The following is a 13,667-nucleotide window of genomic DNA, read 5'->3' as shown; positions in this document are numbered from 1 at the left end:
TCCTTTCTTGTCACTTTCGTTTCTCTCTGTAACCCTCTTTGCTATCTTTTCTTCTAGTATCCATCGCTTCTTTATCCTGTTGTCCATTTCTTCATACCATCAACAATCAAGGTTCACCCGAACCAAATATGTCTTTCCTACAAATAAGACCCGCCTTCAAGTTTTCGGTGCGTCTCTCATATTGATATGATGTGAACCGTGAAAAGTACTGACCAGAACAATCTATAGACCAATATTTTTGGCCAGTTAGAAGCCGGTATGTCACTCTTTCTGGTTGCTCATTTAATATTGTCACTGGATCGCTAACGGTTTAGCCGTTTTATAGCGGGTACTACATACTTTGACGGTTTTATCGCAGTGGTAGGTCGTCTTAAATCCCTTATACCAAGCTACTTTGTCATTCTAATACCCCTAGCTATCTGCAACAGCCTGGTAATAGGGCACATATCGAAAGTATGCCCGGATTTGTCCCAACTGTGGTTGCCACTGCGATCGATGTGGATTCGCGATACGTTGAGATTGTCTTAGGCGAGAGATCACATCTCGACGCCACCATCCAGCTGACGTATGTTACAGAAAACTTTATTTGGGGGCACCCAAAGCCTAAGAGCTTTACTGATTGCTTTGATATCTACGACTTGGGACAATGGAGTGAGACACAACACGAATAGCATGTCCTTTGACCCAATCGCTTACATACATATAGGTACTTGATATAAGAATTCGTGGCGATCTCAGAATTACTACAGAGAGTATCCAAGCCGCCTTACAAGGCGTAAGGGGACCGTTGGCTGTATGTATTCTTATGCTATATCTTTTATTTAAGAGTTATATGACTAGCTTTCGGTATCTATAGCGGCCCGTTTTACCTTTACAGTAAGCTGAAAACATTGATAAGAAATCTTCCCACCTATCTACAGAACGGCCGACTTAATGGATTATTCTAGACCAACGACTGGCGTTACGCAGCTCTGACACAGGGGGAGCCGTCTTATGTTGGGGAAGGGGCGCTCCAGGGCTGGTTATGGGCAGATAACCAGTACGAGATCAGTGAACTGCCTAGGTGGTCTGAAGAGAGTGATTTCTAAAGCGAGATAACGGGAGCTGTCTAGGGGGGTGGATGAGAAGGCTTGAATGTGGTACTACGGATATCATGACCAGCGAACATAGCCTCCCAGACCAGCTTAAATCCTCTGAGCCTCGCCATATTTATATCACACTCGGCCTTTGTCTTTATTCTTCTTCGGAACAGTGTTTCAGTTGCAATTCAGTAACCCCGGGTGTTACGGAGTCGGCCTATTGATCCCCAAAACACACTATTACACTGATCTTTATGTACATACATATCTGGGAATTATTTGTATTCATATTAAAAAAGATACCCTTGAGTTGCTCTATGGTCGTGTCCCGTGCTGCGGCCTCAGCTTTCAGTCGCTCTACCTCGATATATTGAGCGGTTATAGCAGTTTCCACTATTCACGTTCCTGAGTGCTTTCTCCTGATCCTCATGGCAGTCGATATCTGCCTGAAGTGTTCTCGGCTCAGTTCAATGCCTGTAATTTTCTGAAGGGTGGTTCTTGGTGTCATGGAGGCTTTCCATGACAAAATTCACATCCTCACTGGATGCCTCCTTTTCGTTCGATACCATGTTAGATTTTGGAATCAATGAGTGGACACTTATTTGCCTGGCTTTGATGAACTATTCTTTGACCTTGTTTTACAGGATCTTGACCGGATTTCTATATGCTTCTCATGTATGATGTGAGTCAAATCTATCGGGCAATTGATCGACATCCGAAAATCGTAACTGATCGGCATTAGGTCCACCACGTGTAGCATCCTACTGATACCATTTGGTGTTCATCATCCCTGCACTAAACCCACTACACACAGAGTAGTGCTGGGGATCTTATGCTTGATCTATTTATGCAGTACTTTACGTCCCCCGCCTCTATTCCTTTTGGGGCTGCTGCCACTCGTAGATCGCTGAGTATCCTTTCTTTGATGAGCTGTCTAAATATTGGGCAATGCTGAGCACCAGAAAATAGACACTAGATGATGAATGAATGAGAAGAAAGCCATGACAATGGGTTACTTGTGGGTTATAGATGCTGAAATAATGGACAAATTAGAATAATTCATTGATAGTCTGGAATACATCGTTGTCGACTGGGCCGCGAGAGTGCAGTCACCCCAACACATCCGTTCCTTCATCTGTCTCCATGCTTGTATAGACATTTTCAGGCTTGTATTTAGCCTGAGACTGCATCAACTTGTCCCAAACCTCGTCCATGCAGCATGGTGGATTACGACCAGCATGAAAAGTGTCGATAAATTCCTTGCATTGAGGACTGTGCTCATAGCGATAATGAACTGCTTAAAGTGTAGAATTTCACTGTTTCTCTTTTCCGTTCTTTCCAAGACACCATGAAAAGAAAACACCAATTTGAAGCCCTTAGTCTAGTAGCCGGAGCGACACTGAAGCTTGAGGCAGTTTTGGAGTCTCAGCGCGAAGGAAAGGACAGAAAAATCAAAATTGGCGGCGAGACGAAGGTAGTGAAAGGTAATGGTGCGTGAATTTTGACGCATTCCAGGTTCGCGGTACTGTCAACACGAGGAGCAAGCGTGGCTGCAACTTGTATAAGGTGTCGTTCAGTTGTGTAGTAATTTCTCCATTTGAAATTGTCAAGTGCAAGGGCATGTGAGCTGGTTGATCTCGTATTTGGTACTGGACCGTGGATGAAATCGTTGTATTTGATCTCGCCACGCGGAGTGACGAGAGGGATCAGCAAGGCAAGTAGAGATAATCGTGAATGTTGGGTTTGGAACCGCCCATCGGGTTTGATCTTCACCAAGATCTGGCCGAATAGCTCATCCTGCTCGGTTAGGGTGAGTTTCGGCCGAATATGAACCGTGATTCTGGGAGACGTATAATACAAGTGGGATGTGCAGACTCATCCTGTGACGTTGAAGACATTGACCCCGACAGCCTTTTGGACATCAGCTGCACCAGGGTCTTGGCACCCAGTGGATAGAAGCTAGGGAATCTCGGAGTCCCTCAGTTTATAAATAGATCAGATATTTGATATAGAGGATCACCATTAGTAGCGAGGTTGGATTCAGGGATGGATGTTAAGCTGACATGACAAAAAAGGAATCAAGCGATGTGATGCCTATTCTACCTTCCCACCGCCTTTTATAACACGAGATCTTAGGGTAGGAAAATTAGCAAACGACCATATCTAATGTTTGCTTTCCTCAGGCAAGCATTTTGCATGTATGTAGTGTGGTGATATGTATGACCGCCTAACTCTGCAACAACCTGTACAATGCAGCATCATCAACTGCATAGAGCACAAAACATGTCATTCCTTCGTAAATGTTGAATGAAGGTCATCAAAGCGTAGCATATATCTACAAACATCAAAGGAAATGCACAATGTCTATGTACACACATGCTTAATGAAAACAGAAACCCAAAGAAAAGCAATATATCATCACACATAGAAGCGTAACATGCAAAAGACAATGACAAGAATTGGAACATCGGCGTTTCTTTCATCATGCACGTTTCCATTCGCATTAAATCGGATTCATCATAGAAGCATCAGGGACAGCAGGTCGGCTCACTCCCACACGAGCTCCTTCAACGGGCGTAGACTTCGTAACCGGCACTGGCGAGACAGTAGTCGGCACACTAATATCAAGATGGCTAGCCGAGCGACTACTGCGACTGTGTGAGCCCCCACCGCGGGAGACACTGCTCCCCGGAGTGCCAGTACTGGAGCCGGGTTTACCTCCACGTTTGACCATCTTGCCCAACACGCTGACGATCTCTGCGGCATCCTTGAAGCTCTCGTCGTCCATGCCTTCTTGGGCATTGTAGACGTCTGCGATGGCCTGTTTTGCGAGGCGGCGACACGCGATAGGGTCTTGAAGACAGTCGTATAGATAAGCTGCGTATTCGAGCTTGACGGAGAGGCGGAGAGGGTGTGAGCCCGGTAGGAGTTTGTCGGAGAGACTTGATGCGTGATTGAAGCAGGCTGTTGCTGTGGCGGTGTAGTCTAGTGGGGGCAAGAGGAAGGAGGAGAGTGGTTGAGGTGGCTGAACTGGTTGTATTACCGGTAGGCCTGGGGGGCGGGATGTTGGTGTCGAAGCATTATTCATTTTAGAATTGTATGTGTCTGAGACGCCGAGGGCGGTTAGGGCGTCTGCGCCGTATATAGAGTCATGTTTGAGGCGGGTTGGCATGTCGGAGTCGGGTGTGAAAATCGGGCGATTGTGGAATAGGACGAAAATATGGTAGAAGGAGGCGCGGAGTTTGTAGGCGAGCACTTTTAACTCGACAAACCTGTCTACCATGGGAAGGATGTAGCCCTCCAGTATTAGTAGGCCTTCGCGGGAGAGCCATATGATGTGATGGTACAGCTGGAGGGATCTTGTTTCACGTGTTGTGTCCAGGCGCCGCAGCTTGCGGGCTCTAAGAAGCTTTTTTGATAGCATGACAGAGACGCCGAGGACTTTGTATAGCGTTGCTGAGAGCAGGGGGTTTTCGAGACCCATGACAGCCGCGAAATTGCCCAGGGCTTTCTGGTCCACTTCGGAGGAGGCCATCCATAAATCCCACGACTCAGGAATTGGGGAGTCTGGGCAGATAGTGTCAGCCATATTGGTCATTAGTCTCAGGCAACAGGCGGAGTGGAGGTTCGGAGAAGGCCAATTGACAGAAAGAAAGCTCAATTGCGAAGCTAGGGATGCCTCAACAAAGAAGGGAATAGGCGAGGACACTTTGGACTTACCGAAAAACGCGCAAACAGAATTTCAAATAACAACCAAACGCAGCTACTGAATCATGCTCCAACCACGCGCGATTCCTCAAGCCGCGGACCAATTGACCTGCAAAATCAAGGTCTTGGCGCACAAAAGCTCAGAGTGTTCCAGCGACGCGCCGAATGAAAAAGGTCAAATACACGGAATATCCGAAACCAAGAGCAGCAAGTTCGGCGCAAGCTGCAAGGTTCAGCGGGACCCGAGGAGGCGGCGATTGTTCAGGCCGCGGAGTATATCACAGCCAATGGCTTTCGTTCCTGGCGCGGGTGCCAAATGCAATTGCGACAACCAAGTATATAGCGTTCGAATTATAGCAGACACAGTGTGGAACAACGCTGTCCGATCAATCGAATCAATATTGCCTGTTTCGGTCTAGCGACGGCTGAGTTCCGAATGTCGTATTCACGCTGTATCGTGGCTGGGAATTTGGCTAACAATGCAAGGAGCAGGCAGTGAGGTGACGGAGCTCGTGGCTGGATTGCAAGTAAACTTGACGCATCGTGTGGCCGGCAAAGTAGGGGATAGATTGGGCGAAATGCGACGATTTTGGGTGCCAGCGAAGTCTGTGCGGGGAAGGAATTAGGAATTGGGGGGACTGTGTCTCGGGTATGAAGCTACTAGCTCGGGGGGGCTCGAGCTAGGAGCCCTGGGTTAGAATTGTTATTGTAAGTGTTGGGGTCGTGATACGGAGTCGAAGCTCAGGGATTAAAAGAGAATTAGAAAATTGAAAGATTTTCGAGGTAGGAATGCAAGGTCATGCTAGCTGCGTAGAGGGTTTCCCCTGATATGACGAAGAGATCGGGTTGGAGGATATGCGTATGGATGGAGTACCTGGGTACTGTATAGTAATTCTTTACTAGTCTGTCTTGCAGTCCCACAATAATCAACAGAATTGTACGAAGTACGGAGTATGGAGAACAAAATTGATAGATATGCTAATATGCTAGGGAGTAGAAGTGGAGATAGATCTATTTGTACTCCGTATAACTTGAGCAATTGCAATACGCAGTGGCAACCCATGTCACTCTAGTACAATTTATTGAATGTTGTGCTGTCTTGCTAGTCTGAGTTTCGCGTGCGGTGTCAACTTGATTCTGTCAACTTGGTTATGACGGGCTTGCTACGTGGCAGCGGCTCAAGGCAAAAAAGAACTAAGGCAACATCGCAGATTGGCTGGGAATTTACTTATTACAGGATCATCCCCAGCTAAATGGGTGCCCAAGCCCTCGGGCCAGATTACTCTGTACCTGGCCATTAATCTAAACCTTGCTAGCACGGACTGCCACGTTGGCAGTGGCTGTGATGGGTGTGGGTATTGTGGTCGCGATAGAAATCCACCTATCTGATGTGATGAAAGTGATAAATTTGTATTTTTGTTCATTGTACAACAGCTATTGATGTACTCCATACCTTAGATGGAGATCCATGGATATAGACGAATAATACATCATTCATGTACTGCAATTCTGCTGACGTTGTGTTCCCAAAGTTACAGTATTCAACATGTTACACCGCCAGATACCCTTGCTGATCACCCAATTAGACAAGTCCATTGTGTAATTGTACAATGCGTTGTAGACAAATGTAAAACTTGGTAATTTACTTTTTTGATTGTCTGTAATTTTTACTCCAATCTTGTCAACTGGTGTATGGCCATAATCTATAACACCTTGTGATAGCACAAGCACAAGTCTCCACTGTATAAGCCTGAGATGCAAGCTATGTATCGTGCATGCAAAAGTGTCCAAAAAGAAAAGAAAACTGCTAAAGCGAAATCGCCCTATTCATCCAGGTCATCAACTGGGAATCCAACAAATGCGCGCCTTAAAAATGTCCGCCAGACATCGTTCACTGGCTTCTTCTTCTTATCAGCGGCATCAACACCTTGGCTACTGATGTCGCCAGTGTGCTTTTCTTCGGCTCCTTCCTCGCCAATTCTGGCTGCAAGTTGGAAGAAGCTGCGTACTGTCAGGTCTTTCATTTGATACACGTCATCACTTGTGGTGTACTCGATCTCGAAGTCGAGACGAGGATCATCGCCTTGTTCGCCCGCTGCGATCTTTTCGTGGAGTTTCGTTAAATTTGAGTAGTATTGGGTGTAGCCAAGCAAGGTAAACGGCTGGTTCGAGTATGCAGGGCCAGGAGGAGCGGTTGACGAGGGGGGCTCAGGGACTTTGAACTTGGGTTTCTTTTTCTTGTCCTTGCCCTTCTTTTTCTTCTTTTGAATTTCGGGGGAACGCAGAGAATCGTCGCTGGGTTCCGGGGTATCCATCACAGCATGATCGACTCCAAATTTTGTGGCATCAATCTCATGTGTGAATGAATCCACACCGTGTGCGACATCGTCCAGTCCCGTGACATTGTAGTCGATCACGCGCAGGCTGGGGAAAAAGTTCGGGACCAAACTAGGAGCGACTAGCGAGACGCTGTATCGTTCTGCCCATGGGCCTCCAATCTTGTCCAAGAACTTTTGCTTCTTCTTGTCCTTCTTTTTGCCCCTCTTGTCTTTCTTAGCCGGTTCAACTTGCGAGGAATCTCCCAAATTTGACGTGGAGTCAAGCTCCTTGAAAACTCCGGACGGAGGATATGGCAATGAGGACCATTGGTTCCGGAGAGACTGGAGGTAGTCGGTTTTTGAGCTGGCTGACACCTTCCCATCAACCTTTGAATCAATATTGACCTTGTTACTATCCTGGAGCATGAAGTGATCGATGTTCATATGGCCGTAAAAGCTACCGACAACAACGTCACGGTACTGGTGCATCCAGAGTGTATATTTTTGCCAACATGTCTCATCCCAATTCTTTTTCTCGCTCGACCGGGCTGGGGGGACATGGCCCATGAGAATCGCTTTCATGTTGCGACTGCGCAGGATTTTCAACTGCACCCGCAACCACTCCATGTGCTCGTATCCAGGTTCCGACTTGGCGTTACATCCATCCACCGCACTGTTGGAATCGAAGAAGTACATGGTGTTTAAGCTGATGACCGCTAGCCGACCGGGAACTACCTCCGTGGTGAACCAACCGCCCTCAACAAAGGTGTGACGCTGATCTTCTGGGATAAACTGGTTCCAGATTTCCGCAAAGCGCTTTGTCCATTTGTTCGGTCCTTCGTTGAAGATGTTGTGTGGCATGATATCGTTGTTTCCGAATGTTGGGATCACGGGGATCGACATCCTAGGCACGGCATTCGAGGTCTCACGAACCTCCCCCACGCCGAAAATACTACTCCATTTTTGGGACAGGAATTCATTCAACTCCATAATCTCCTCTGCCGTGCGAGGGAGCTTTTCATCATTGTCGTGTCGGACGGAATCACCGGTCCAAATCACAAAATCAATCTCATCCTTCAAATTTTCTTCGATCCAGCGAAATGTCTCGTTCACAAGTGATAAGGGTGAATCGCATTCTGTGCCCTCGGCTCCAAAATACCCCGCGGGGCCGTTACCACGGTGGCATGAGCGATCGATCGAGGTTCCGGGCTTGTAGAGGCGGTCGGGATGAAAATCTGTTGGTCAGCATGGGGTTACACAACAGAAACAAGAACGTAGAAAACTGTTCCCTCACCAGTTATATGTAAGAATCGTCCGCGTACAGGTTTGCGCAAACTCTCCGCCAGCTGCCCAGACAGCTCCGTTGGACTAATACGGCCCAACGGCTGTTGTCCCAAGGGGCTAGCGGAGATGGCGTTGGCAAAGAGGCCCAGCAGCAAGAAAATTGACTGCATGAGTCCTCTAAACCAAGTGGTACACCAAGAGAGGAAAGTGGGTGAAGGTCAAAATGGAATATTTTGGGCAAAGATCTTATCTGCACGGTCACGTCACTAGGCGGGTACGGCAGCCGAACAACTCAAACGCGCAACCAATCAGAGGCCGGTGGTCAATTTAAGGAGACAAGGTTGCCCATGTGGGAAAGGGGAGGACTTTGTAAATGATCTTATCTACGAAGTATACTCTGTAACTTATGTTGTCTTTAAATTACTAACTAAATGGTCAAAATATAGAGTCAGGCCGATATCCCCAGATCGACATGCTCACGCGACATGACAGCCAATGACTCCATCACGTGCCCCCCTATAGGGACCTTGGAAGATCAGGGTGGAACTGAACTTTACTTTGGAGGAAATGTGCCCCTAAATCCCTTGGTTAAACAGAGAAAGGACCTATGACTTGGACTTTTTGCTGCCTAATCGTACGATTATTATTCCTATTATTATTCCCATTTCAGGCGGTGTGGCTAATTATTGTTATTCTTCTACAGAGTAGTCTATTATATCATCATGAACCAGATACAACAGATTATTGAAGTCCTACGTCTTCAAGGAAAGTAAATTCGAAGCCTGCATGTGGTTTCCCGTGGGTCATCCTTAGTCTCAGCTGGGTTTACCCGCCAGCATTTGATTTTTGATTTTTATAGAAATGACCATCCGCTTCGTTTATTCCACCAAGTCTATAACTAGGTTTTGTTGTATCCCCCACAATTGGATATTTTGGGCAGGAGATCGCATGATCAAAATTACTACTGGCGGGTGATCGACCTCGCAAGCCTAATATATTTCTATACCGAAAGTTCACATCGGGTGGCCATGTCAAATCCAAGGTGCCAAGTTATCTGTTGCAAGAAGGTGGTTATGGCTTTTTAATCGATGGCACCTGACAGTACTGCCTGCCCATGAAAAAGTAATCGGAAAGAGACACCTGAGCAGAATGCTCCCTTCCTAATTTATCTCCCATCACCTGGATTTCAACCTTGTCAATCCAATTGAAGTTGACAGGGCGTTCCGATAATATGCTTTCTGTATGTGGGCAATCTTTAGCCGCCTACTCTTTGATCCTTGGCTACAGCTTCAGCTATACTTTACTGCATCCGGATTGGGCCCCAAAGACCCCGAAAAAGGCATGAGCTTGTATTATCTGAGGTCATGGCCATCCTACATATCTCCAGTAAGTCTAATGGGTGATACTATAAGGTCTACACGTGAGTTTCCTGGGGCTCTGTTTAAATGGGATCAAGTGAAAGGATGAGTCGTATTAGATTTAGTCGGTTTTATCGTCAGGGATACTCAACTCCCGGCTAAAAAACTGTTCTGAAATGGAAGAATCGATTTCAATGCTGATCAGTGTGCATTGATATTAGAAGAACATTGAAAGATTGATTGATGGAAGCATATTGGAATGTTTGATTTAGGCTAGGCGCCTCTAACAAGCGGGAATAATCTCGCTTACGCTATACTTTAAGGCACAGACGAGTATCAGCCTTTATAAGAAGTTAGCCTCGGCTAACAAAAATCCGTAGTTTAAGAGACTGATAGCCTTCCTACTTGGTCTATAATAACCAATCAAGTCAGTCATTATGTTCACAGGACCTTGGGACTTTGCTTGTAGAAGGCTTAAGCTTATATCAAATGTCAAACATGCGGCTATAGATCTTAGTGTAAGAATTGATGCAAATCACCCCAAAATATATATAGCGATAAGATTGAATAGTGTGTTTCATGGATCAATAGGCCGAGTGGGCAACCATCGGGGTTACTGAATTACAACTGTTCTGAGAAGAATCAGGGGGAAAAAAGGGTTGTGTATTTTCAACTCGAAGAACCTCAGAAGATCCGAGCTGGTCTGGGAGGCTCTGCTAGCCGGTCATGTTATTCCTAGCACCGCATTCGGGCCCTTCCTCCCAGAGCGCTCCCGTTCTCTGTCTTTGTCATTCATTTCCTGCCGATCAATTCACTAATTTCGTACTCAACGCCGATGCGGTCATCTGAACCCATAACCAGCTCTCCCTTTCCCACGAACATTCGGCATTCAATTGACTTGTATCGGGGCGAATCGGTCTATAATAAGTGATTGTATTAGCGGTGATGTGGATGGGACTTTGCTTAGAGACGTTTTGAAATTACCCTGAAGGTGAAGTGGGCCGCTGTAGACACCGAGGGCTAGTGATATGAGCCTTGATATGAATGACATGGTATAATCCGACCTTCGCGGTTCGCATTAAATCGAGATAAGATACGTACCCAAAGCCTGAATGCTTTTCTGACCAGAGGGAAAGAAATTATCCTTAGATGAGGAGTAATAGCTTGCTGAAGAAAATGTGAAACGAATTGAAGAAGATATGAAACGAAGAAGATATGAAATGGAAAAGATGTGAAAGGAAAAAGAGTGGAACTGGAAAAGATAGGAATGGAAATTGCGAGGAAGATGAATAAAATGATAGAAGAAAGAGATAGGAGGACGAGAAATGAAAAAGAAAAATAGGAGAAAGGACGAGTGGAAGAGATTAGGGAAGGTGTACATGTTAGGGGCCTTTATCTCAACGCTCTCACCAGGTATCAGTCTATGATATAGTATTATGCAGTCTCAGGGTTATTCCCGAGGTCATGTCTTCAGCTTACCTGAGATATAAAGTGGGATATAAAGTGAGGTATGTATTATAACAATATAAGAGACACTTGAGCATATACAGTCTTGGACAGCCCCGGGTATCCATGTGGTAAATACAGGTAGCATACATGCGTGGAAGCGAAAAGGAGTGAGCAACAAAATTTCGAAGATAGTAAAGGATACTTCTGACTATATCTCTCCACAGAGACTAGGAACGGGGTTATTGAATATATGCAAGAATGATGTAAGAATGTGGTACGTCGGTATCAGAGTTTAGGGATACGCTATGAACGGCTTAAAGTAGTTTGTCTCTGATATACCACAACAGAACTGTTAGTAATCTATGGCAATACCAAAGGTAGAGCTATAAAGAATGACCTACCGGTCTCTAATTGACCACATATATAGGCCTGTAGATTGATATGTTAGTATCGTTCGCGGTTTAACTTTGATTGATATTAGATACATACGTAAAAAATTGAAAGTATGCCTCGCCTCTAGAAAACTTATCTTCTAAATCACGGTGAGTAAAACGAAGAGATACCAGGACAAAGAGTAGAAAAAGGTACTATGAAAATGATGGATTATAAGACCAGTAGAAGGTATACTGAGAAGTAGAAAAGAAGTATAGAGAGATAAAAAAGATGAAAATAAAATGAGAAATAGGACGTCTGTAGGTTGTAGGTTGCTGGTTAGTGTCATTCTGGATTCATATCTAATTGATATTAGACACGCACCCAAAGTGTAAATGCCTTTCTGGCCAGAGGAAAAAGGACATAGTGTTTGGTTAGTGAGTAATGGATTATTCCAACAAAAGAATTGTTAGTTCGCTATAGATACCGAAAGTCAGTTAGGCACTTATTAATATAACTGACGTGGCATAGTATAAAGATACATACTGCTGATGGCTCCCCTTCCACCCGTAATGAAGTCTGAACGATATCTGTGGTGATCCTAAGCTCTGTATAATTGGGAAGTTAAAGGATGAGTCGTACCAGGATGAGTCAGGTTAACCCTTTCCCAAGGTTAACTTCTAACTAGAACACTGTTCTGAAACGGAGGAATCGATTTGAATAATGAGCAGTGTGCATTAACATTAGGGGAACATTAAAAGATTGATTGATAGAAGCATATTAAAAGATTTTATTGAGACTAGACGCCTCTAATAAGCAGAGACAATCTCGCTTACACTATACTCGAGGTACAGACGAGTATCAGCCCCCATAAGCAGTTGGCCTCGGCCAACGAGCGTCCGCCGTCCAAGAGATTGATAGCGTTCGTGCTCGCTCTATAATAATTAAACAAGTCAGCCATTATATTCCACATGACCTCGGGACTTTGGTTGACTTTGGTTGTAGAAGGTTCGAGCTTACATAAAACGTGAAACATGCGACTATAGGTTTCCCAGTTTAGCAGTGTGACCCTTGATACAAATGACATATCACAGCATAAAGAGAAACATACATCCAAGAGTGGCCCTACCTCCATGCTGGGCTATATCGATAGCCTGTGCTGTAATCATGAGGCTTGCTGAGATGCTCACGTTTATGATCTGCAGATATGTAAATACGCGATCAGATCGAAGGATGGCTTGTAGTGGCTGACCTCACTATCCTGCGTACTATAGCAAAATCCGTTAGCAACTTCCTGTGTCTCGATACCTCTTTAGCAAGATCCACTTTGACATACATCATCTCGACAATCGACTCGAACCGGCTCTGCTCGCCGAGGACAATCTCGGTATCTTCAGTCTCTACATAGCTTGCGGTAGCGACCAGAGCGGGTATAAATCCAGGTATGCCCTGGATGTAGGCACGCGTACCAGGCTATCGCAGATAGGTATGGATATTAGAAAATGGGGGTCGTCATTTAGTGTCAGGGATGCTTGCTGGCTCACAATAGCAATGAATGGGTCGAAGTAGTGTTCCGGCTATCCCACGACAAAACTGTTAGTGAGATGTGACGATACCAAAGATAGAGCGATAAAGAATAACCCACCGGCTTCTAATTGACCGCGCACGTCGGCCTATAAATTAACAGCTCAGTATCACTCGCGGTTCAACTTCCATCGATTTTAGATACACACGTAAAAATTGAACGCAGGTCTCGCCGCGGGAGAACTCATCTTATGTTATGTTGAGAAGTAAAGAAGAAGAATAGGAAAATAGGAAAATGACGAAAAGAAAAGAAGATAAAATAGAATGGGGAGGAGGGAGATGGGAAAAGGGAAGGGCGGAAGAGTGGGAGAGGATGGGGAAGGTGCATTCAACGAGCAAACATGGGCTTATACCAACACAAACCTTGCGCCCACCAAGACTTCTTTCTCAATATGAGGGAGCTTTCTGCCTTTTGCATATTTCTGTGAGTGGTAGGGCATTATAAAAACTCAGTTCAACCTGAAACCTGAAGTGAGTAATCACAGCTCATCAGGAATGCATACGTACTCATCCTA

The 13,667-nt window shown here is 45.4% G+C and overlaps 4 protein-coding genes across 4 annotated transcripts; 1 reads left to right on the top strand and 3 right to left on the bottom strand.

Moving 5' to 3' along the window:
• Positions 1-128: 128 nt before the first annotated feature.
• PEX2_010440 (uncharacterized protein) lies at positions 129-1,088 on the top strand (the record flags this gene model as incomplete). The annotated part of the gene is made up of 6 exons (XM_016738321.1): positions 129-167; positions 229-256; positions 326-360; positions 429-565; positions 857-876; positions 970-1,088. 6 exons carry the CDS (start codon positions 129-131, stop codon positions 1,086-1,088), a joined length of 378 nt encoding a protein of 125 aa, XP_016594430.1.
• Positions 1,089-3,582: 2,494 nt separating this feature from the next.
• erg27 lies at positions 3,583-4,677 on the bottom strand (the record flags this gene model as incomplete). The annotated part of the gene is made up of 1 exon (XM_016738320.1): positions 3,583-4,677. The coding sequence occupies one exon, from the start codon at positions 4,675-4,677 to the stop codon at positions 3,583-3,585; it is 1,095 nt and encodes a 364-aa protein (XP_016594429.1).
• Positions 4,678-6,610: 1,933 nt separating this feature from the next.
• On the bottom strand, positions 6,611-8,559 carry PEX2_010420 (endopolyphosphatase; the record flags this gene model as incomplete). The annotated part of the gene is made up of 2 exons (XM_016738319.1): positions 6,611-8,340; positions 8,400-8,559. The coding sequence occupies 2 exons, from the start codon at positions 8,557-8,559 to the stop codon at positions 6,611-6,613; spliced, it is 1,890 nt and encodes a 629-aa protein (XP_016594428.1).
• Positions 8,560-12,377: 3,818 nt separating this feature from the next.
• Positions 12,378-13,340, bottom strand: PEX2_010410 (uncharacterized protein; the record flags this gene model as incomplete). The annotated part of the gene is made up of 8 exons (XM_016738318.1): positions 12,378-12,503; positions 12,589-12,608; positions 12,680-12,767; positions 12,821-12,836; positions 12,905-13,041; positions 13,113-13,145; positions 13,185-13,241; positions 13,302-13,340. The coding sequence occupies 8 exons, from the start codon at positions 13,338-13,340 to the stop codon at positions 12,378-12,380; spliced, it is 516 nt and encodes a 171-aa protein (XP_016594427.1).
• Between the last annotated feature and the right edge of the window lie 327 nt (positions 13,341-13,667).

Source organism: Penicillium expansum (genome assembly GCF_000769745.1).
Source record: "Penicillium expansum strain MD-8 chromosome Unknown contig25, whole genome shotgun sequence".
NCBI classification, from domain to species: Eukaryota; Fungi; Ascomycota; class Eurotiomycetes; order Eurotiales; family Aspergillaceae; genus Penicillium; species Penicillium expansum.
The sequence above is the reverse complement of the archived record's forward strand: the minus strand, read 5'-3'. Positions and strand labels throughout refer to the sequence as shown.